General features: G+C 39.5%; 2 protein-coding genes across 3 annotated transcripts; one reads left to right on the top strand and one right to left on the bottom strand.

Moving 5' to 3' along the window:
* The first annotated feature begins 7,509 nt into the window (after window positions 1-7,509).
* Window positions 7,510-8,757, top strand: LOC149783524 (uncharacterized). The gene is made up of 2 exons (XM_089932861.1): window positions 7,510-7,784; window positions 8,456-8,757. Exons 1-2 carry the CDS (start codon window positions 7,652-7,654, stop codon window positions 8,620-8,622), a joined length of 300 nt encoding a protein of 99 aa, XP_089788987.1. The 5' UTR covers window positions 7,510-7,651; the 3' UTR covers window positions 8,623-8,757.
* Window positions 8,758-8,910: 153 nt separating this feature from the next.
* Window positions 8,911-23,809, bottom strand: LOC149783523 (uncharacterized). Of its 2 annotated transcripts, XM_089931769.1 has the most exons (5): window positions 18,787-23,809; window positions 14,850-16,809; window positions 12,520-12,756; window positions 9,892-10,115; window positions 8,911-9,225 (listed from the first exon to the last, which is right to left on the bottom strand). In XM_089931769.1, exon 1 carries the CDS (start codon window positions 21,773-21,775, stop codon window positions 21,308-21,310), a length of 468 nt encoding a protein of 155 aa, XP_089787895.1. In that variant the 5' UTR covers window positions 21,776-23,809; the 3' UTR covers window positions 8,911-9,225; window positions 9,892-10,115; window positions 12,520-12,756; window positions 14,850-16,809; window positions 18,787-21,307. The 2 variants fall into 2 exon arrangements, 1 of the variants encoding a protein (XP_089787895.1); XR_016413616.1 differs by lacking the exons at window positions 12,520-12,756; window positions 14,850-16,809; window positions 18,787-23,809 and adding an exon at window positions 11,325-12,462.
* Between the last annotated feature and the right edge of the window lie 1,931 nt (window positions 23,810-25,740).

The following is a 25,740-nucleotide window of genomic DNA, read 5'->3' as shown; positions in this document are numbered from 1 at the left end:
TTCCAATGTCATCGAGGATCTTTTTTATAGTCCTAACTACCGGCACGAATGTCTTAATTTGATCTTTGTATTGTGGAATAATTTTGTATATGAGCTCATCATTTAGTAGCTTTACTGTTCTATACTCGCGTTTATGAGTTTTGTAACCTTGTGCGCGAGCTTCTGCGATACTATCGTACTGATCCTGCAGCCATTCAACGTTGAAGATCTCACTTGATGTTGTGAATTTTCTTAACGCGTTGATTTCTTGGGTAAGTGTTGCAACTGTTGTCTCGTCCATTATACCTAATAGCGGATTTGTCTCTTTAATATAATGTCAAGGCTGATCGGGTTCGTAGAATGATATGAACTTATCGTACTTCTCCGAGTAAACAAATTTCGTCATAAGATTAATGTTTCGGTGGATTGCTGCTCGAATTATATCAAAATATTTAGCAGCAGAATTCATTGATGGGAATTCTATTTCGTCTGAGTCCACGACAGCAACAACAGGTCTCCGAGGAAGCCTCTGAGCAGCCCTTGTTGCGTTAAGAGTATTTTCGCTCTGAGTAACCGCCCTTAAGTTGATTATGCGATTATCCAGTTTATCTCTGTTGATATGGTCAATAACTAATCCCGCAGGAATTAGTCCGTTAAAACATTCGAAAACAAATCTATGAAGATAATAATTTTTTTTCTTGCCGGATTTATAGACACTAATCAGTTTATAACCACGGTTACCAATGTTTTCGAATAGTTTTTTTAGTCTGCAGTGTCTAACTGTTCCGTCTGCTGAGGCTTCGTAGTTATCTTAGATGGGATGTCTTCTGAATTCCATTTGTCTATACTAGATGGCATTTGTTTGTCTAAATAGTAGATCGGGTGACTACTGATGTTTTCTTGTTCTGTAAGTGCGCGATTGTGTTTGCGCCGGTAATATCTGGCGAGCTCACGGAATCTTTTACCACCGCAACTTGAGCACAATTTTGTTTTCCCACGAACTGCAATACCGCACACGGCACAAGTAACTCCGCCGTTGGATCCTCGCTTGAAATTCTGATTATGAGAAGCACAATATTCTCCGACACATTTTCGTTGACAGCGTTTTTTGGTCCCGGCAATTTTCCAATTGAATAGTTTTCAGGCATATATAATTGGCTTTTTTTTTAATTAGACACTATTTGTCCTATTGTTATATCATGGAAGAGGGGCCCCGAGTGGCCGAGTGGTCTAAAGCGCTCTCCGTTACTGATCACTGCCATCTCACCTCTGTCTGCGTGGGTTCGAGTCTCGGATTCGGCTAATGTGGGTATGTGAGAAAGCTTGCCAGTAGCTTCTCGTGGGTCGGTGGTTCTTTCCGGGGTTTTCCCGGGTTCTTCCTCCACCATTAATACTGGCCGCCATGTATAGCCTATCGTGTGCTGAAAATGGCGTTAAACCCTACAACAACAACAACAACAACAACATATCATGGAAGAATTTGACAGATTGTCATCGATAAGACCAAACCAGGGGCGCTTTGATCTTGACAGGTTAACCATTAGCGCGCCGCGAAGAAACCTAGCACCGCTAAATAGATTCATCAAACTCGCGAAACAAGAATTTCGTGACGATGGTGCATCTCACGTGTACTCGACATATAAAATTATTCGTATACCGTCGAAGATATCTTTGATGATCTGTTTGTTGAAAATCTTATTCCGGAAGATTTCATCGATGTCACGATGACAGATGCGCGCGCGAGGTATATCATCGAACAGCTTGACGTCGACAGCAAGTATTATATGTTAATAAAATTTATCGCCGCGGTCGTCGACGAGAACGGCAAGGAAACATATATTATCCGTGATAAACGCGATCCTGTCCTTGCCAACACGAAAATAGTTTTGTTGAGTCGTGTTAGCAGACCAGGAATGCTTGTTGGAATTGATAGTCCATATTATGCCAGAGCGTATCCAGCAACCGCAGTCGTTTACGGGTTATATAAGGTAAAAAAACCAAAAATTCATAAACTCGCCCCGATGCGAATGTCAAAATCCGAAGGATTTTCAACGTTGAATTGTGTAGCTGAGCGGATAATGGAACATTTCAGCAACTCCGCGCGAGGCAACGGTTTAACGCCGTCGAGAAAATCCAAGATAACAACGTGGGCTAATCGTGTCAGCGACAGCGGAGCATCAATAGCGGATGTTGCCGAGTTAGAACGTTTGCTGAGATTTCCCATAACTGTGAAGTCGCTGACCGGAGAGGAATTATACAAATCAAAATACAATCGTAATGGATCACCAATTGAAATTATTGATCATAACAGTCACGCGTGGACAGAGTCGGTTAGGATATTTCCGCGAGATCGTGTTGTAAGGTTTTACGACGGAAACATATTCGACTGTATTTATGAGGCAAGCAAAACAGATCCCGTGTCGGTGTGGCTATTTAAAAGCGATGAGGAGTCCGAGTATGATCAGTTCGTGAGACCAAACGGAGAAGTATACAGAACCGAGACGTTACAGCGCGATATGAGAAAACTCGCAGAAAACTACTCAGTTCCCGCCGACTCGTTAGATCAGTTGTTGACGCGCTGTTTCACTGTTTCTAGTGTTTCCGCGCACATAGCCAGAGAACGAAACTCGTGGAAACCAACCAGCGACAGATTCCTCGAGGATATTAAACTGAGTTGTGTCGAATACGGCCATGGCGGTCTTTGGAATATTCCTTATGATTACCGCGACATGATATCCGTAGATATGACCGCGTGTTACCCAGGAAGTTTTCTCGGGTACGGTGAGTGTAGTAAATATTTTGCTAGATTTGGTCACCCGACTAGTTTGATGACCAGAGTGTCAATTAATGGTCCACTGCCCGATTTTGATCTCACAGGATTCGCCCGAGTAACATCATTTGGATTCGCTGCAGGATTACATCCAATCAACTACGCGTGGTTTGGCCGACACCTCGCCGAGAAAAAGTGGTCGCCCATTGTGTTGTTACGATATATGCTCGACAGCGGAATACTAACATCGCTGACTGTCGGTGAAGCAATTATATGTTATCACCGGCAAACTACAGTTTGGTTACCAACGCCAATCATCGATGAGAAGCTCATGGCGGGATGGACTCCCAAAATGATCAAGGATTATATTAGCTGCAGAGAGAGTGCAGCGAAGGATCTCGGACGAAGGTTAATAGGGAAGTTTACTCAGGGCGCAGCATTTGATCACAAAATACATCACAGCAGATTAATCCTTGATGATGCCGAATTGAATTTTATAATAGCTGACGCCGCCGCAAGAAATATATTTTGTCACCGCGAAGATGCGTTGTTGTCAAAAATTGGGAACGATTGTTAGTTACCTTGATGGAGAATCACGCCAGTTTACCCACTTAAGATCATCGATGCTGTCTTATGTTTCTATAGATTTGCTGTCGATGGTAAACAGATTTCCCAGCACCGCAGTGAGAGTTGCAACAGACTCATTTTATATATCAAAAAAATACCTGACGTCGGTAAAAAGCGTCGTTGGGGAGTCGACATCTTGGGGATGCTGGAGAGTGAAGAATGAGCGATTACACGAATACTGTGAATCAGCTGATGTCGAAATTAAAGACAATTATCGTGATAACACGGATACATCTTCGGTGGTGTCAACGCTACCGTCTGTGCACGATCCTGTTGCCAGACACAGAACTGTTTATCTGAATGGACCAGGCGGTTGTGGCAAGACAACTCGAGTGATTGAGTTATATCGAAATTCTGACATGATAGTGTTAACGCCCACACACAGACTTGCCAGGGAAATGAAACAGCGCGGAGTTAACGCCTGTACTTATCACAGCTTTTTCAAATACAGTGGCGGTGAGTGGACCCCTGAGCGAATGGGCACAAAGTATATTCCCCCGTATACGTTATGGGATGAAGTAGACACTGTGCCACTAGATACACTGAAAAGATTCCTTGAGTGGTTAATGACGACGAATACTGCGATTATTATGTGCGGTGATCACGGTCAACCACCGCCATTTACAGGCGAATCTCCGCATGAGTGGTTGAAGAATTTTGTTGACTATTATGAAGAAATCGATGACGACATTAGAGCGCTTGATGATCGACTAAAGAAGTTTAAAAAGCTGATCCGGCTACAAAATAATAAAACTCAGTGCGTGGTTATGCGAAAGGTGATTCCAAGGACGTCAATGAAAGACTTCCTGGAAACGTGGACCCCAAGTGATCTCATAGTGGCAAGTAGGAAAACGGTTAGAGACGCACTTCAGCAGCGACTACTTCAGCTACACAAAGAAAAATTCCCAACGCTGCCGGTACCGTTATGTTATAGACCAACAGATACACGACTACAAAATATTGATGTTAATATTCCCGGAAAATCGGAAAAGCAGCAGTTAGTGTTAAACGATATTGTGTTAGTTGATATCGATGTTGTCGACGCTGCACTTGCCGCCGATAAATCCTCGTGGATGTTAGGATACGCTATGACAATTCACTCAGCACAGGGATTAACCATCGAAGACACAAAAGTCTGGATCGTTGATGATCGCATCGAGTGGTCAAATTTAGTTTACTTGGCCGTGTCAAGAGTGCGAAGAATGTCCCAGCTGGGGAGAATTGTGTTAGATACGTCAACGGCATCGGCCGCCGATAAGTCAGTGTTGATCGACACGATAAGAAAAAAATTAACCAATTGCAAACACAGCGACAAAAAAATAATCGGGAGTTTGATTTGGATGTTGAATTTGTAGTCGAGCTGCGATGACAACAACGTAATCACTGTGTAAATTGCAATTGTGTAATGTTATGGAGATATCCGAAAAATGATCCAAGACAGTTCACGCTGGACAGAAAAAATAGCAACCTTGGCCACACACGTGAAAATATTATGTTGACCTGTCTTGAGTGTAATAGATGCCGGGGTGCTGGCACCCTTGGAGCCGCTGCAGCTAGTGAATCACTTTAGTGATCGAAATCACTTCAGTGATTTGGGTGGTAATTGGGTATCATCTGGAATCACCTGAAGTTGCTCATGGGTGAATCCGCGTTGAGGAGCAGTTGAATCTAATCTATAGATTGCTGGTCTAGAAAAGCTTGCGTTTCTCCCAGTGGATCTTGTCACGGTGGATATCTTATGTGTGGTAACACTCCAAATGGGATCAGTCGCTCTTCGTTTACCACCTTCAAGTTCGCCTGGTTCGTATAAATATCTAACTGTAACATTACCCAGCACTGGCTGTGTTGAAATATTATTTCGTTGTATTTGTATATATTTTTTTGTGATCGCGATGGCAGGTTTCATGTTGGTTGTTCGAGTTATTTCATTATTTAGCGCAGTTATCATACTTGGTAATCTTGCAACCCATTCGCGCGATCTCGCATCTTGAATAAATTCTTTCGCGTATTGATATCCAAATAATCTTTCGGCGAGTGTTCGATTAAATTTCTCAACGATTGCCTGATCACGATGAATTTCAGTGTGTCCTCGTTGTATGGTAACGTTATGTTGCTTCATCAGCGATGATACTGCACCTTGAAATTCTTTGCCAGGATCAACTTGTAGCAGATGTGGCCATCGTAGAGGTCCTTGCTGATAAATTTGTTTAAACGCAGAAGCAACTTCAGATGCCGTTTTAGTTGTTAACGGTTCCGCATCTTTGTATCTACTTGCAACATCAACCACCGTTAACGCATATTTATATGTTTTCCGACGAACAACATCATGTGGCAGAAATAGTATGTCAGCCTGACGAACCTCGTTGGGCACACTAACATCAAAATGTGCAAAGTTTATTTGGCTAGGCGGTGGTAGATAAATTTGCCATATTGCCTGTTTCGATAGCCAATTTTTGGCAACCTCTCTTGTTACCGACGCTGACTTGGCGAGTTTATTAATTGCTGCGTTACCTCTCCAGTATCCGATCGGGGAATAATAAATCGCCTCCATTGGAAATGTTTGTATTGTTATTAATTACTAGTGCCTAATACTAGTTTAGACTTCATTGCGGATTTTATTAACCAGTTAGCGAGTGACTCTTTAAGAGATTTATTTTTGATGGCGTTTAGTGAATTAATTAATTTCACATCCGCAATATGTCGTTGTTGCAAATCAGGGTTTTTATAAGCTACATCATGAACATGACAAGCTGCATCGATAGCATTTATCGGATACTCGCCAGGGTTGGGCTGGTTGTCGCTGTCAAGTCTTATGTCAAGTCTGGTTCCAGGACCGCAGTAGTTGTATCCGGGAAGATGTTTTTCCCCGTGATACTTTGCCCAGGGAGCTCCAGGGAGTTTTCCAAGTTGGGCTGTGATGTCGCCTCCGCTAAACTTTTTTTTTGAAACCTAAATTTTTTTGTGCCACATCGAGCACATATTCCTGTGAGCGCTTGTCGATTATTTTTTGTCGTAATTGTTGTTAAGTCGTTTGTTGGGGTTCGTGCCCTGCACTTCACACAATATAAATCCATAATACTATTCATTTGTATACAAATGGAAGTTACTGATTTTTCTGCAATGAAGATAAAAGAACCGGTGAAACATAATAGTGTGCTACCAAATTCAATCAGAATGATCATCATAGAACCATCTGGGTCGGGTAAAACACAGCTGCTGTTGAATCTGATAATGAAGTGGATGAAATGGGATAAATTATATTTGGTAGCACCATCTTTGGACGATCAGCGATGCTATGATGTGATAAAAGATTTCAACGAGAGTGCGAAAGCGGCCATAGGAAGCGACGACGACATAGTTGAGTTTATAACTGACATCAATGACGCACCTGGCGTAGATAGCATTGATGGATCAATTAACAATCTAGTTGTGTACGATGATGTTATGCTGGATAAGCAAGCAAACCCTGCGAGAATATTTTCTCGTGGTCGTCATAAAAACACTGATGTCATTTATGTAACTCAACGTTATACACAAATTCAAAATGTGATCAGAGATAACTGTAACCTACTCGCGGTGTTCAACGGAGTTGACGTACACACGCTATGAAATATTCACCAAACTTGGTGCAGCGGAGACATGGACATCAATAAATTCAAAAATTTCTTTAGTCGTGCACAGCGAACCCCACACGGGTTTGTGACAATAAATTTACACGATCCCAGAACACGATATCGTGTCGGACTTGATACGTTATTTATTTAGTTAATAAATCGTTAAGAGCAGGAGGGAGGGCGCCAACCCAAGTTGGTTTTATTATGTAATCTGTGCAGCAATAACGTTTCCAAGACTAGATTACACGTTTAAACCTGTTATTTTGGTAAATAGACACCTTTATTGTCATTGTTGCCAAAATAAGGGTTTGTTTTCCAAAATAAGAGTTAGTTTTGTAAAAATTATTGATAGAAGGGTTTTTTCGCCTAAAAACCTTGTAGGAATCGCCCCCCCTGCTGCTGCATTCATAAGATGTGTGCACATGGTACATGTATAGTGACTCTCCTTCTCAAGTTTTTGGTAATTTCAGGTATAAACAATTCCATGACACTATCAATAAACACTTCAGTAAAGATTTTATGTATGCAATATTTATCAACAGTAATGATTATTTAATAACTGTATTAATCTGTTAGCAGATTACAAATGACACATTAGAAGATACATGTTTTTGATAATTGTAGAAGCACGGCTGAGCTTGAAATTTTTCATCAGCAGATCATGATGTACTGTGCCAAGAGATTTTCATACATCCCTCCTGTGTACACGATTAGGAATGAGCTAACTGCCTTGGATCACAATATCCATAGTGGCAGAGGTGTAATGAGAAACAAAGAAAAGGGAGATAGTGAAAGTTTGTTTCACTACAGCAAATAAGAGAAAAAATTATATATTGATTGTACATTATGGTCCTTGCATGGACATCAAGGCAATGGAATATTATTCATATGTACAAGTCATGAAAACTTTGTATTAGATACAAGTCATTTCACAACAATTGGCCCACATTTTTTTATATTTGTTGTAAGGAATCTTATTATTTTCATGCATACAGATCTTGTAATTAGTATTATCATTCTAGTAGATATTTCTTTTGATATGAGCAATGCAAGTCTAATAATTAGATCCAGTGATATGTACAGCACTTTCCCAGAGGACTGACACACTTTATTAAGGATATATGGGGTCCATGGAATTTCCTCTGGACATTTAGGGAAAATGATGTCATCATGATGATTACTAGCTAATACATGTTCATGAAAACAAGGTTGCCTTCTGAAGGAATGGACAAAAATGCATCCTGTCTCACATAGTACTTTGTGGAAAGAACAAGTAAGAACAAAAACAACCCCTCGACAATTCCTTCTTGGGAAATGGTCATGAGTCTCTAATATTGGGTGAAAAGTTAATATGGGTTAGAATGGGGATGCTTGTCACACAAGTTAAGAAAATAAAATTTTCTTTAAAACAGGTATCGATGTTACAACAAAAAAAAGCGGCAGATGGTCCATTTACCCTTGCAAGGAAAAAAACCATATCCCCACATCAGGGAGCTTATACAGAAAGCCCTCATCTGTCGACTTGAGGGAAAGCAGTGTATGTGGAGGAGAAGAGAACTAAAGGAAGATGATCCCAGGAGAATTTGTAGAAACCTGGCACCTCAAAAACCACCATCAACTCTAGTTTGGTGAAGAAGATCTCTTGATTTTAGTTATGTAAAATATGAAACAGTGTCTGATTTATGGAGATGTCTGCTAAGGCAGGTTACACATTATATAATATCCTGTAAATATCAGTAGTTGAAAATAAAATAATGTATAATACTGTATCTGCAACTGCTGAAAACTTTTTATATTGATTATTTATGACCTTCATGCCCACATTGTTTATAGGCAGAAATAGACTGATGTTAAAAATTTTTTGAATGAAAGCATTATTGTTTGATGCAATATTATGTGCAGTTACAAGAAAACAATGAATGAAGTCAACTGTATTCATTTATATACAAACTCATACATGCAAGAAAGTGTTTAAGTTCATGCAAGTCTAGAGGGAATGAAGCCAATGTACTGTCCATCTGGATATTTGTCACGTATCTGCCAGAAACAGCAAGATGGAATTACATGTCTCTGTCCAGACCCAAGCCTTCCATGTTGCTATAGTATGAACTGCCTATAGGCAGTATGTATGCTGGCACTCATCAAGTCAACTTCATCACTGAGGACAAGAACATTTCGTCTGCACATCCTGGCCAAGGCAAGTACAGCCTCATCAAGGCCTAGAACTTGAAAAATCTGAAAAATTATTCCAATCTGTAATATGCTATTTCTAAAATGTAAAAAATATATTTTAAAAAATAATAGGAACATGTGCTTATTCAAATGTTATTCATCTTTGATCAGCAAATTACACCGTAAAATACACATGGATCAAAACTGCACACTGTCTTTATTTTGACATGAGCACTGAGAGTTTCATCGCAACTAGAACTGATATTAAGTGTAGTTTATGTCAAGATGGACAGCTCAAAGTTTTTGGGGAGCTTTTCTAGAAGTCAGAGACTCCTGCATTGGGATCAAATAGGAAACGCTGACTGCTGATGAAGATAATATTTACATAAGAATTTTATCCTTTTATCATCATCGACTTAAATTTGTTTAGTGTAGTGAGGTACCCACATTGAAACCAGGTAATGAAAAGAATCTACTCGATGAGTATCAATTGTAAAAATAATAAGTCCTTATCATTTGCATATGTATGCATGTCTGGTTTTGGATGGCTTACAATTTAAAAATTCTTTCACAGTGGTTGCAAAGAACTAATCTAAGCTTATGTCTCATTTGGTAAGCAGCCTCGCTAAAAGTCTTGAAACTTCTTACTTTAAATAAACTTTTGAGCATGTTAAGAATAATGCATAAGAGACAGTACACATTCTAAACAAAACCTGATATATTCATTACCAGCAAAAGTGATATGCAGAGCTCTCACAACACCTATACCAAGTCTGCGGGCATCTCCCTACATTTTCCACACACCATTCTGGTAATCCTGTGCTGGGGGTTGGGTGGTAACCACCACACTGCCTTGAACCTGGCTCCAATACATTAAAGACAAGGTTGGGGTGGAACTTCAACATCTGTATGAACAGTTCCCTCAGCCGGTCTGGCTCCACACTTATGATCTCCTGGAATTCGTTTAACAGATTAAGCACACTGAATCCCTATATGTATGTGGTACAAAAAGCTTGAAAGCTAAAATCATGATACCATGGAAATTTCAACATTTACAACAATCATGTAAGAGTAACACTCAACGTTTTAATTCTGTGTGTAAATGGATGCAGTATTTTGATTTTATTGGTACAAAGTGCAAGTTACACATTCATAAGCATGTGCTACACATATCCTGTATACACAAAGAGGTTTTCGGTAATGTAGCCAACATACCTGTCAAGTTATTCATACCTTTTGTGATATATATTTTGCACATAAAAATTTTAAGCTTTGGCAATAACATGCTCAAGGAATAAATAAAAGTTATTGAAAGAATTACAGAAGTTTCAAAATTGCCTTTGAATCAAGTAAAATTTTTATTACAGAAATCATTTGCAGTAATCAACAGTTCAAAGGTGGAAAAACTGAATGCCAAGCAGACTGGGAAATTAAAAATCTTTACCCAAAAGTGTTAGATCAGATATGAAGAAAAAAACTCTGTTTCTTGCAAGCCTTCATGTCAGTCTAAATTCTGGCCAAATAAAACATTTTAGGATTATTAAGTCCTTATGTTTATCATGACAGTGCATATGTATATAATATTATCTTAACATATTTTGGAGCTTTAGAAATACACATTAAGGCATACATTATATTTAAAACAGAAGAATAAAAGTGTAGTATTTATTTTACAAGACTTAAATGGATATCTGAATTTTGTACATATCTAATAAATAAAAAAAACTGCAATCAAGTCACATACATGCCAACCCCTGGCGAAGGAAAAAGTGTAATCCAAGTGGACAAAAAGAGTAACCTGAGCAGAAAAAGAGTAATCCACATATAACATGATAAAAATTCAATGAGCATGTGTACATAATGGTTTATTTAACCGTCTGGACTTTTAATATCAATCACTGCTTCAAGTTTTCATATATAACACTTTGAGCTTCAAAAAGCAACCGACTCTCATTTTGCATTTCAAAACATTTTGTACCAGCTAAGATTATAAATGTTTTGCCCACCAGTAGAGCACTAAGTGTTGGGTTATTACATCTTGGATCTAAATTCAGTTTTACTTTTGTTAACAATGCTGAACAATCTCTCACAGTCAGCTTTAGAATGGTAAAGAACCAATATTCCTTTATAACCTAATAAAGAAGAGGAAATTTATATCTTACAGTTATTGGGTCTTTTAGCTGGCAAATAAGAGGAAAAAGATCAACTGTCCCCATGAAGTACATTGTCAGGTAGAGTACCGCTTTGATACTTCAGGAGTTCTTCTAATTTATCAGCAGCCTTTTCTGCAGCATGGTGCATCATATCACAGAGACAACCTGATATGTACAATGATAGAGATGTTTTTCAAAATATAGAATGCAACTCCTTTATGAATTACAGTCATCACTGATGCAGCATCAGCTGAAAACCCCATACTGTTCTGCCAACATATATTATATTCAAAGCATTATCAAGCAAATAAATAGTTTTCTCCAGTGGAATCTACTGTTAATCCTGGTAATGAAAGAAAAGCATTCTGACCTTGCCCTTTTCTTTGTCAAAGTCTCTTACACAGACTGGGTACAATGTTTTGTCTGCATAATCAGTACTCTTGTCTGTTGCAATACTAAATGGCCCAATTTTCATGGCTTCTGCAATTTTAAGTGAAGTATCTTCTGCTAAACACCTAACAATATTAGATGATTTTGTTCTTGCACATGCATATTTTCTGCAACTTTGGAATCAGGAAACATCTGTTTGAACAAAGGTCCAATGTAGTCTTCTACCGCTAGGGGTAGTCCATATTCTTTTAATAACTCAGTACACAATGCCTCTGCATTTATAAAATTCATGTCCACAAGTTAGTTCTACTGTAAAAAAACACAAAAAAAACCATAGTACTCGAATTAGGAAAATGAGCCAATTCAAGGTTTCTTTTACCACAATGACCAATATTAAAATCCTTTCCACACAACCTGCATGGGGCATGAAGCTGCCCTAGAATGGAACGCTGTAATATGTAGTTCATGTATTCATCTCTGAATCGATTTTTTCATCTTTTCTAATCCATCTGTGAAATTATTTGAAAAACATGTTTGCACTAACACACGCATCGAATAGAATAAATCTGACTTGACTTTTAGCGCCAAATATCAACAGACTGGTTCTGTACAAATTATCAATTTGAACAAAGAATCTGCGAGCAATCATTACAAGTTAGAAAACCAGTCTGTTCTCTCCTAACTAAGACATACAGCTGCTAAAAATGGACATAGAACACAATTAATTTTACTATATGTTCTCTACATTTGTTTCTCAGTACTGACCTTTCCATTGTGGGACAATCAATACAAATCATATGTTAATCTAAAATACCTTCAAAGGTGATGTTCTCGTCAAAGGTTGCACCATATTCAGAGTATGAAATGGCAAGAGAAATGGGAAACAAGTTTGTGCTGCAAGAGATTCTCATTGGACATGCAACAACAGATGAAGATGCATAGGCTGCTGCTGGCTTCCAAAATGCTTACACCATTCTGCATCCAATGTGGAAAGTAGAAAGACTGTCGGATCCCATCCATTTGGGTCGTTTACAGTTCAAACAGTGTAATTCTGCAATATTTAGCGAAAACATGTTTCCAGGAATAAGAACAAGAGAAGGAAAAAGGCTCAAACAGAAAATTGTCAGCCAAGACATTAAAGCACGTTGCAATTTAATCTTAAAGCAAATGATGGAGGACAATAGTGGATGTTACTAAAATTAAATGTTAACTTCCCCAAGTACTGGATGCCACTCTACGCTGTTATTCAGGGGACTGCTCAAAATGCTGGCATTATTCAAAGGTCTGTGGGGGAGGAAGTACTAACAGCTGGATGCAATCAGCATACCTGGGCCCTGATCAAGTGACTCATCTCAACATGACAAAAAATGATAAGAATATCCTGCTAGAAGTTCTGAAAATGAAACTCTCCTGCGATGTTGTAGAAAGACTGCGACTGAACACAAACACACATAAATGTGAGGCGGTGAACAGATCAATCAGTGTTTCTTTATCTAAAAATGTAAACTATTCCAGAAACTTTGAGGCATGAGTGCATTCAACAATATATAGACTCAATAACAGCCTGGGATCATCACTGAAAATAAAAGTGACACACTTGGGAGGTAAACTTTCAACAAGGACTCTGAGATCACTGGAGACAATGGATAAAGACTGCACTTACCATCAGTTGTATCAAAAGCATCCACATACCAGAAAACGTATTCTAGCAAGACGAGGAAATATGATACAGGCCCATCTGAGGTACAGGACACAGAAAGGCAATAGGAAGTCTGACTACTGCAAAGGACTGCTAGACACCAAGGGTGATCACTCCTATGCAAAGGTTTAGCAGGAGCCAATGGACACTGCAGACCGAAAAAGTTATCTTAATTCCATGTGCAAAATGAAAGTGCTCAAAGACACCATGAAGAACACATTGTACAGAAGGGAAAACTGTAGTGGGGAAATCCGTAGGTAACAACGCATGTTATGTGCAGTTGTGTTACTTACTACCACCTGATGAGACCTATGGAGAGGTCGAAACAGTTTTCTCTGAATATGAAGACACAAATAAATAAATTAAAAAGCAAAATAAATAAAGACCAAAAAATTCAAAATTAAAATAACATGACATGACTTACTAGACTTGCTGAATGAATGAATGAATGAATGAAATGAAGGAAGGTAGGTAGGTAGGAAGGAAGGAAGGGAGGGAGGAAGGGAGGAATGTATTTAAGAAAGCACTGTCATACCAGCATGGTCTACTAAAATAAAGACCACACCCTTTCCTTTCTCCTTGTTACTCAACACATCCATCCATCCTTCCTTCCTTCCATGCCAGACATAAATTGATATGGATGTGGGTGGGTGTAAAGGATATATCATGATACCTGAATTTATCCCATATTACAATTTCAACTTTATCATGCAGTCTGGATAGTCACCATGGCCAATATAATGACCATAACCTTTGCAATACTGCCTATTATTGTTAACGGAATGATGCTCTAGAATCAGATGATCCACATTCACACACAAACTATTATGGCATTAATGGGATGCATCTAGCTCCTTTGGTATAGTCAGACTTCTCAACTTCACCATCAGTGCCAGTCTTCGAACATGTTTTTTCTTCCATGTGTTTGTCACAGGATCCTTAAATGACAACAGGCCATATAATCCATTGGCTGTTACATTTCCTGTCCATGTTTTACACACACTAGTATGTGCTATTACAGAATTTAATGAGATTTTCGCTGACAGGCTTTGAAAACAATCCCCCATTGCAACTTCTATATGGCCTAGGAATACACTGCTGCTAAAATAATGAGTGTCATTTCCAACAGATACCATTTCTGTGAATTTATAGAGAACAATTTATTTTAACTTTTTACATTTTTAAATCAATTTAAAAACAAATTTAATTAAATATTTTAAATTTTAATTATATTTTCTAATTGTTACAGATAATATACACAAGGTGTAAAAATCTCATGTCTCTATCTTTAATAATAAAATTTTTATAGCAATTTAAAGTTGAATCAATGATGCCCTGACAGGACATAGAATACAATTAATTTTACTATATGTTCTCTACATTTGTTTCTCAGTACTGACCTTTCCACTGTGGGACAATACAAATCATATGTTAATCTAAAATACCTTCAAAGATGACTTCACGGTGAAGTTTTCGTCAAAGGGTGACCTGCTCTAATTTGAGATCCTGGACTGTCAACAGAGCAACATGTAAACAGAACACAGATTTCACTTCCAGATCATCACCAAGGCCTTATTACTCAAAGTGCACTGTCGCTGAAATACACACAGACAACAACACCCTGACCTCATATTTTCAAGAATAAACAATTACCTTTAAATCCCTACCAAAAAAGCATAAAAAACCTCTTCTATCACCACCAAAATGAGAGAGGGAAAAATGTTCTAAAGACAGACTAGAACTACATTCGTGGGTACTGAACAGGAAGTATTAATTGCGATCTGACTCCAAATAGAAACCGAGGCCAAAACTGTTAGGAAAGTACATGTAAGTCTACGGACAAGCGTACTCTTATATCATAGTTACATAGAAGCCGTCTTTTCTAGAATACGGTCTGTGGGATTAATGAGATGTTAATAAAAATAAGAAAACAAATTATTAAATTTTTTTTGGAGGGGGTATGTATCGAAAACGTGTAATCCGAATACATTTATGCATAAGGCATAATTTAGTGGAAAAAAGCATAATGATTACGCCAAAAGTGTAATGGTTGGCATGTATGTAGTCAGGTCTAATTGCTAACTCCAAAGTAAGATTGCATAGACTTTTTGTTACCACTTTGTATTTTTAAAAATAAAAATAATAAATCTATTACTTAAATTGGTTTATTACGTAAATTGGAAAAAGAGCAAGTCAACCTTAATAGTATTGAATATTTGTATGCCACTAGCATAGATCACTTCTACCTATATATGAAATGATTTTAGTGAACTACCTTTAGGCCCTCATAGAAAGGAATTTATCTATTTTAACTGCATCTTTGAAACCACTGTATATAATGGGTTTGGAAGAAGGGAATAGAGTTGGCATTTCTAATGTCGACAGGAATACTATTCCAGAGCAAAGTTCCAGAGTACTGGAAACATTTTCTGAAGAATTCCTTATTTGGTTTGGGAATTTTATACTGGCTGGTAGACATGGATCACAGGCGGGGAGTATTACCTGGTAGCCTATACTGGAATAGTGATTGTAAATATTCAGGAGCACTATTATTGGATATCCTGTACATTAATTTGGCTTTTCTCAACCGGATTCAGTCTTTAATAGGTAATAATTTTAACTTACCAGCTAAATTTTCATTGCTTTCTTTCTGGATTGATATTAGCCTGAATGCACTTGTTTGAAGATGTGCCAGCATTGCTATGTTTTTATCATTTCAATTACTCTACACTGTGTTACAATAGTCTAAATAGGGTTGTATGTAACTGTTATAAAATAGTTTTCTTCACCTTTCAGGGAAAAAATGTCTTATCCTACTGAAAAGCCATAAACTTGAATTCACTTTTTTTTATTGACATGTTTGATATGTTCTATCCATGATAGGTTATTATCTACCAAAACACCAAGTAGTCTACCATGACAAACCATTTGCAAATTTTTATCCTTCCATGTCCAACATAGTCCATCTCTACCAAGATTTGTTCTTTTTTGCCATGTTGAGACAAGTAATATTTTAGTTTTACCAGTATTAACCACCATGCCAATGCATGTGTACCAGTTGTCCAGTTTGTTTAGGGCATCCTGTAAAGAAATTTCTAGTTCGTGCTTTGTGTTTTGGATGTCTGACAATTTTGTCATCTGCATAGAGATCTGTAGATGAAATTGAGTCCCGTAGTAAAAAGTGGTAGGCCACTAATAAATAGTATCAATAGTAATGGACCTAAAATCAAACCTTGTGGTACTCCATACCTAGATGTTCCAGGTTTCGACATAACATTATTTATATAAACATGTTGTGTTCTCTCACTTAAGTATGAAGTAAACCATCTAATTGTGCCTTCACCGCATTGGCTGATTTTCAGTTTCTTCAAAAGGATTTCATGATCCACCATTTCATAAACTTTCCTGAAATCAACAAATAGAGATCCTATTATTCAACTTTGACCAAGTGGTTGAAGCCATTTATCAGTTAGAGAGATCAAGTCAGTCTCACATGAATGTTTCTGTCTAAAGCATCATTCTTAGAACCAGATTTGTGCATAGGCATTAACTTCGCAGTTTTCCATATTTTGGGGACAGATGGGGTTGCAATATTTAAATTGATTATGAATGTTATGCTATCTGAAATAGCTGAGGCAGAATTTTTAATGAGTGGTGGACCAATCTGATCAAGTCCTGTAGCTTTCTTGGTATCAAGTTTACTGAGACATTTTTTAACAAAGTTTTTTTTATACCTGTGGGATAAAGAAACATATCTCCTTAGGTTTTTTTTCTTCAGTTTATTAAAGTTGTTTTCTATCACTGGTTCTTTTAACTTAGTGGTAATGTTAGTGAAAAAATCATTTAAAACAATTCAATGTCAGTGTAATCAGTGACTTTTGTGTCATTTACCAGAAGTGAGTGAATTTTATGTCTGATCTTTGTGTGTTACCCCAATGAGTTCATTGAAGACTTTCCAAATGGAGTTTTGTGTTGCTCTTTGTGTTTTCAAGCACTGATTGATAAAAAGTATTTTTTTAAAGCCTTTTTAATCATACTTGTGATGTTATTTCCCCATACTTGATATTGTGCATGGTTTCCCATAGTCTTCAATTGGTCTCGCTCTTGTCTTCATATTATCTAGTAGTAAATCAATTACGGTAGTTGGATTTCATACTTTACTCAATGTACTTTCAGTGGTGCATGCTTAGAGACTACACCCATGAATAAGTCAGTCCACACCCTCAGAACTAAATCTATGTCATCCAAATTTTGGATAATATTCCATGGAACTTTATATAGGTCATCTTGAAATTGTTCTTTACTTCAATTTTGGAAAGATCTGTAAGTGATAGTTTTGTGTGTATATTTCCTATTTCTCTTGCGTTTAACCTTTCTTGTCAAAAAAGTAAAATAGTGGTCACTAAGACCAACATTTGGTGCATTATCGTAAGCCATATTGTTCGGTAGGTTGGTAAAATTGTGATAAATAAGAGTGCATGATATTTCTGTTACCCTCGTGGGATCATTTACCAGCTGGACTAGGCCTAATGATTCAATATATTCCATCCAGTTACTCCTTATTTGAGTATTGAAAAGGTTCTTATTTATACTGCCTAGTATATATGTTTCTTTCTCCTGTGCAAGAACATTTTCTATTTGTTTCAAACAGTTATCATTCCAAATTGCTTTGGAGGAAGGTGGCCTATAAATGAAGCCAACTAGGAATGATTTTGCATTATTTTGAGAAATTTCCACCCATATACTCTTAATTTCATGGTACTCCAAGTCAAGTCACCTTTCTTCATTTACATCTTCTCTAATGCTGTCTCTCTGTCCCTATGTAATGGTTTTTTTTGTAGCCTTGACAGTGAAATAGATTATCATTGTGGTTAGCATTTAATTTGGTTTCAGTGAGTCCTAAAACATGCATATTATTTTCCTTGGAAGACAACGTTAACTTAATCAATGCTATTTTTTCCACTATACCTTATACATTTAAGTGACCCATGTTAAAACCTTTTGTATTTAGTTTCATATCAATTATATGTATGTCATTATGCAATGGGGTACTCTATGAGACTGTCTCCATAATACGTTTATTATTTTGGTATTATATAAGGTGGCCTAATAAATGAGGTGGCCTCTGTATTTTCTATGGTATCTGTGCATAATCTTCCTTTGTCAAATGATATCGGAGTGGGGTGTGAGTAGCAACACAAAGTAAAGCAGTTTAAACATACATTGTTTGGTAAAATAAATAATCCTATAATACAAGTATGCATTTTCTAAGTTGTGCAAAACACTGCTGACTTAGATATTAGTCTTTGTCAAGTTACTTAGTACTAAACATTTTTCAATATGTATCAATACTTGTTTTTCAAGATATAAATAAACAATTACCCTCATTCTTGTCTGCCTTGTTTGAACTATGTGTAGAGCTTGGTCAGCTGTTTTCAGGCTGCACATCATGTCTTCCTCCTCTTCCCCCTCTGGTTCTTGCTCCATGCCTCGTCCTTCCTCTCCCTCTTCCTCTTAAAGGTCGCTCTGGAATTGAGTTTGAAAGTGAGCTGATTGAAGTCTCTCTAATGAATTTTAATATGTAAAAGTATTTCATAATTTGACAACTAATATATTCATGATTACTTATCAAACTTATAGGAATATAGTGCTAACTGGGAATCAGAAATTTAATACATGAGAGGTTGGGATTTGATGGAAGTTTTCTGGGCTGGATCATGGTCAAGTGTTGGGTGGGGTGGGGGATCCAAAATTTCAAAGGGCCCCTACTTTCCTCGAATGGGCACCAAAGCAAAGTCTAACAGTCTATTTACTCAGTGTGCACAATACCCAATAAACAAGTGCAAGAATAAAACGGTGGTCAAACTTCAAGTGACAACTGACTGTACGTGTGTGTGTGTGTGTGTGTGTGTGTGTGTACCTTTTTATGATCTGGCCTAGAGTTTCTTGTACCACAAAAACTTTCGAAATATAACTATGAAAGTAGTTTTACATACATTTCAATGTTTTCTCTCAAAATTAAAGTTAGAAAGGAAAAGGATAAGGAGAAAAGAATGAGATTAGAAGAAGATCATACTCACCGTTGTTTACATTTTGCGCAGTCTCGTAGCGTGGTTGTGTTTTATGTCTTCAGCTTCAGTGTTTACAATATGGCATATAATTATGCAAATTTCGGTCACCAGAACTGTGTGTTATTCATTTGGAATCTGCTGATCTATGTACAAAGATTTCAGAGAGCTTGTATTTCATAACGAGAACCTCTACATACTTGATATTACCCCAGAACTGCCTTTTAAATAGTATTTAATCAATTGATATACATAAATGTCCCAACATTTTTGCAAGAAAATTCACTGTCAGCTGCACTATTGTGCCTCTAAGATATCAATGTGATTTATTAGTATGTTATGTTTGTATGCTATGATTTATTAGTATATCTATGATTTAGCAACCTCTTGGTATCCGTCCACCTACAGGAGATGATGGTGTAGCTCCAGAGTAAGTTGCTGTTTCACCTTCTTCTTGAATGCCCTGTCTGACAGTTAGGCGCCAGGTGGAACAGTCGTTAACACAGTTCTCGCATTTGTTAACATTGATGATGGCCGTCTTCATGTCCCCCTTGCAAACACCTTTGCTGCAAACAGTCGTGCCTAATCTGCTAGCTCCCCATATAACAGGTCCATGGGAATCAGGCCAGGGTCCATTCTTTTGACATGGCCGAACCAACGAAGGCGCCTCTCGCTGAGAATGGAGAACATGCTGTTCATGTTGGCGCGTTCCAGAACCTCTGTGTTCGGTACTTTGTCCTACCAATGGATGTGCAGAATGCGCCTCAGGCATCTCTTGTGGAAGCTGTTGAATTTCCTCTCGTGTCTCGCATAGGTGGTCCATGTCTCACTGCTGTAGAGGAGTGTGCTGAGCACGAAGGCCGGTAGACCCGCAGTTTGGTCTTTTCAGTGTGGATGGGGTTGTTTCAGACCCCCTGGTTTAGTCTGGCCAACACTGCTGCTACCATGGAAATCCTGTCGTTCACCTCAGAATCAATGGATAGTTATCTGGAGATGGTGGACCCGAGGTATGTGAAGTTCTCAACAACTTCCCAGTTGTACCCCTCGATGATGATGGAAGGAGGGGATTCTGCATCCTGTGCCATGAAATTCGTTTTATTCATAAGGATGGTCAGTTCAAACACCTTACAGGCGTGGGAGAGGCGGCATATCAGCTGCTGAAGTCCATCTTCTGTGTGTGATGTCAAGGCTACATCATCAGCAAAAAGCAATTCATGTTTGAGGACCTCTGCGACTGTAGTCTTAGAACAAAGACAGGCGATGTTAAACAGCATGCCGTCAGCCCTGATATGGATGTACACTCCCTCTCTGCAGTCCTTGAAGGTGTACTGGAAAAGCATGTCAAACAAGATGGCAGAGCGTCGGCACAAGGACGCAGCCTTCCTTGAGTCTGCTGATGACTTGGAAGGCCTCCAATGTTGCGCCGATTTTCTGCAGAAGCCTGAAGTGTCCACACCGACTGACCAGGTCAAACGTGTTCGTCAGGTATATGAAGGTGATGTAGAGGGACATCTGCTGATCGCGACACTTCTCCTGTAACTGGCGTAGTGAGAAGATCATGTCTGCAGTTGACCTGCCGACTCGAAAGCCACTCTGGGTAGATGCGGAAGGATACGGTCTGCAAGCGTACCAAGGCAACACGGGCAAAAGGCTTTCCGACGATGCTGAGGAGGGAGATGTCCCGGTAGTTGTTGCAGTTCCTATGGTCTCCTTTGTTCTTGTACCAAGTGACAATGTTGGCGTCACGCATGTCCTGGGGGATGTGTCCCTGTTCCCAGCAGAGGCAGAGGAGTATGTGCAGGGGCTGTAGCAGTGCTGACTTCCTGCTCGAGGACTTAAGGCGAAATGCCGTCGCTTCCAAGAGCCCTCGCACAGGCAAGGCAATTGATAGCTTTTCCAAGCTCTTCCAGGGTGGGCAGTGTCTCTAGTTCCTCCATAACTGGCATGTCTGGGATGGTGCTGACGATGTTTTGGGTTGTATACAGCTCGAAATAGTGCTCGACCCATTGCTGAAGTTGTTTCTCCTCGTCTGTGATGACTTCGCCAGTTTTGGACTTGAGGGGGTGGTCTATGAGGTGGAGGCCTGTCGCATTCTTGATACCCTCATAAATTCCTCTTGCATCCCCGATATCGGCAGCTGTCTTGATACTGGTGCAGAGGTTCAGCCAGAAGGTATTGATGCAGCAATGGGCGGTCTGCTGAGCGTTGTTCCTTGCAGTCCTGATGGTTTGTAGTGTACCATGGCTAGGTGCAGCTTTGTATGCCAGGAGGGCTTTCCTCTTCACCTCAGTCATGGGTTCCATCTCCTCCCAGTTGGCCTCATAGGAGCTGGCATTTTTGCGCTCCTTCTTCCCATAGGCAGTGATGGCTGAATTGTATACAGTCACGAAGGTGGGACCACTTGGAGTCGATGGTGTAATCAGGTGTCGCCTTGGTGAGAGCTTCCTCCAGTGTGGTGATGAACTGCTGTGTTTTCTCTGGGTTGAATGCACAGCAGGTGTTGATGCATGGGCGACCCTTTTTTTTTGGCTTGGTACAGCTTCTTGGGTATTATTCCCACCTTGCTGGCCATGAGAGAATGGTCTGTGTCACAGTCGGCACTGTGGTAGTTGCGGGTGAGGAGGACACTGGCCAGTCCTGCACGTCTGGTGATGAGGAGGTCTACTGGTGATGGTGGGTGTCTCCATGACACCTGGTGGATCTCCTTGCATTTCAAGAAAGTGTTGGTCACATATACTGTCATAGGCTATGGTAGCAGCACCTCTCCAGCAGTCGCTGACCATTCTCATTGATCTTACCCCTTCCATGAGAGCGGAAACAGGTTGACCAGGTCTCGTGGTTAGCTTCCACTCTAGCATATGTGGTCCAAGGTTGACGTTGCTGGGATGGGAGTGGTAAACAAGCACCCCACTCCTCCAGAAATGCCCCTTACGGCTTGCATCTCTGATCGCCTCTGTCAACTAAAATGCAGTTCCTGGCCTTCGCGAGTGGGTTAGCTTCGATCTGCTGCAGACCATATTTCCATTAACAGGAGAAAGGGTGAAGGCAGGCCACTGGCGCCTTAAAATCAGTCTCTTCGGGTACATGAGACTCGTAAATCTTGGATGGTAGCTCATCTAGGAGAAGGACAACTCCATTCCAAACTTCAGCTGCCTTGCAGCTATACCCACTCATGTGAGAGGCTAAGGGATTAAACACCGACAGAAAATCCGGAGACGGAGTCGCGAAGGCAGTCTGAGATTGACTTCAATGTCATTTAGGCAACGCATGCAACACCGCTGGTGCCAAGCTGTATCAACATTCGTCGTTTCCTTGGGTCCACCAGCTGCGTGGAGAGGGGATCTTCTGCATGGGCAAGAACTGATTCTCCTCATCACCCTGCCCAGGCTTTGTAGCTCCAATGGAGAGGACACTCCAGTGTCGTCGAAAGGCGTCGGTACAACACGGGAAGTAGCGGTTTATCGGTTCTAAGTCAAAGCTCCAAATAATCTGATAGTTGCATCCAGGAAAATTGATCGCGATTTTCTTCAACGTAGACTTTTTGAGCTTCAACGGGAAAAATTTCCTATGTTTGCAGTTCCACTGTATATCGTCCAGCGGATACTCATCGCCAGACTATTTTCGTCGATATTACAGGAACGGGAAACCATTAAACGCTCATTCTAAATAATATCGTTGATGTTCCCGTGGAGGTTGCTGAACAGGCTCGGGCACAACCATCATGCTGGATTCTAGATTATGCAATAACAATTCACTCATAGCACGGACTAACAATTTAAGACACTAATGTCTGGAATACAGACGATCTTGTCGAAAGGTCAAATTTAGTGTATCTGGCAGTATCGAGAGTTACAAAAATGTCTCAGCTGCGCAGAATTGTCTACGACAATAATCAAACACACGTTGGATCAACCACTAAACTTGCCGGCACGGTAAAGAAAAACACTAGCTGGCTATCAGCAAGATAACAAAACAAAAAAAAAATAAATAATGCAAAATTGATCTTGCAGCTGAGTTTATCATGACACTAAAGCAACGACAAAATAATTGCGTCTGCTGTAAGACAATAATATTGTTGGAATATTTTCCTAATGAGGTATAATAATTTACCGTGGACAGAATCGAAAGCAGTCTCGGCCACACACTCGAAAATATCGAGGTGACATGTCTTGAATGTAACCGATCTCTAGAATCTAGTGCCCTTTCCTAGCGCGATTCCAACCTGGTGGTAATTGTGTATTTTTAGGAATTACTTGTAACTGTTCACGGACAAATTCTCGCTGAGATTATGGGCCTACCTGTAGATCTTACCACGCTGAAAATATTGTGTGGTTACGCTCTAGATAGGATTGGTTGCTCTTCTTACCACCCACAATTTATCAAGGTTCACACACACACACACACATATATATATATATATATATATATATATATATATATATATATATATATATATACCTGGCTATCACTTTGCTGCCTAGCACTGGTCTCACGGGAAAAAGTTACGCAGCTTAGCCGGTACGTTTCTTCGCGATTGCTTCGACAAGTTTCATCGCAATTCCACGCGTGGTTTTGCGGTTTAACGTGACTATCTCGTGTGGTAGTCTTGCAACCCATTCGCTAGATGTGTCCTTGCTCAGTACTTCCTGTGCGTATTGATGTCCAAAGAATCGTTCAGCAAGTGTTCCATTAAATCATTCAACGACTGCCTGATCACGATGTACAAAGGCGTGTCCGTGTCTAATTTTAACATTATGTTCTTGCATCAGCAATGTTACTGCGCCAAGAAATTCTTTGCCAGGATCAAATGCAGCAATCGTGACCAGAGCGGGCCGCCAGACGGCTTGGGTCCACGTGAATAAATTCGTTGAAATGCGGTTGAGAATTCAGTTGCTATTTTAGTCGATAGCGGTTCTGTTTGCTTGTATCTACTTGAAACGTCGACGACCGTCAACGCGTATTTGTATGTACGAGTATGTCGTTTGCCTGATGTGCCAGTTGTAAAAACAAAATATCTGCCTGATGAACTTCGATGGGAGTGCTGACATCTTTCATCCATGTTGAATCGTCTTAGGTAGTGGTATATAAATCTGCCATACTGCCCATCGGGACAACCAATCTGCGGCAACACCACGCGCGACACCTGCTTCATCAGTGAGATTCCTAATCGCTGCTGTACTTTTCCTGAACCATTATGGACCATAATAAATCGATGGCATTAATAATTACCGAAAATTTGATTGTCCGCCCCTACGGCTAACTTACCACTCATAGCCAATCTTATCAACCAGTTGGCAAGCGATTCTCTCATGTTTTTTTAAAAAAAATTTATTTATCGATTTTAGCGTGTGAATCAACTTGACATCAGGGATATGTCGTTAACAATCTTTATTTTTGAATACCACGTCATGAGAATAGCACGCCTGACCGATCGCATTTACTGGAAAGTAGCCTGGTTTTCGCTTGATTTGTTTCGTAAAGTTTGATATCAAGTCATGTTCCATGACCACGGTAATTATATCCCGGAAGATGTTTTCCCTCCCGGTACTTAGCCCACAGTGTTCTGGTAATCTCCCGAGCACCACAGAATACCACCACAAGTGATCGTGACGCCGTTGGACGCTCCTCGCCTCTCACAAACTTATATTTTTGTGCCACATTTTACACATTTGTTTGTAAGTGCTCGCCTGTTGTTCCTTATCGTATTGTTATTAGCCCAGCTGTATTCGTGACCGCCTTGCATCGAATACAATACAGACTCGTGATCATAGAAGAAATAATACATATTCCTACAATTTGAACGTGATTGATTTTTCAGTGACACAAACCCAAGCATCCGTCAAGCATCATCCAGCGAGTACCGTTGGTCCGTCTGGGTCTGGTTAATCTCTGTTATTGTTCAACCTGATAAAGAAGTGGCTCAAATGGGGCAAACGTTATTTAGTAGCGCCATCCTCAGACGACCAGCGATGTTATGATGTCCTCAAGGAATTCAATGAAGTTGCAGGTGTTGAATTTATCACCTACATCAATGATGCACCGTCGGTCGAAGATCTTGATGGTAGCATTAATAATTTTGTGGTTTAGGATGATGTCATTCTTGACAGGCAAACAAATCCAGCCAGAATAGTTTCATGAGGCAGACATAAAAACACATTTGTCATTTAAGTTACACAGCGGTACGCTCAGATCGCCAAAGTGATCCGAGATAACTGTAATCTTTTGGTTACCTTAACTGTGTTTATACACATACACTGCGAAATATTCA

This window comes from Sinohyriopsis cumingii, chromosome 14, assembly GCF_028554795.1.
Source record: "Sinohyriopsis cumingii isolate HCF-2022 chromosome 14, ASM2855479v2, whole genome shotgun sequence".
Lineage (NCBI taxonomy): Eukaryota > Metazoa > Mollusca > Bivalvia > Unionida > Unionidae > Sinohyriopsis > Sinohyriopsis cumingii.
Note: the sequence above shows the minus strand (reverse complement) of the source record. Positions and strands in the feature narration are given on the sequence as shown.

Bases quoted from the DNA above. Each gene is read 5' to 3' on its own strand.
- LOC149783524 (XM_089932861.1), top strand. From the start codon at position 7,652: ATGATGTACTGTGCCAAGAGATTTTCATACATCCCTCCTGTGTACACG. The intron at 7,785-8,455 runs GTTTGTTTCACT...TACCCTTGCAAG, and splicing joins AGAAAAGGGAGATAGTGAAA to GAAAAAAACCATATCCCCAC.
- LOC149783523 (XM_089931769.1), bottom strand. From the start codon at position 21,775: ATGGAACCCATGACTGAGGTGAAGAGGAAAGCCCTCCTGGCATACAAA.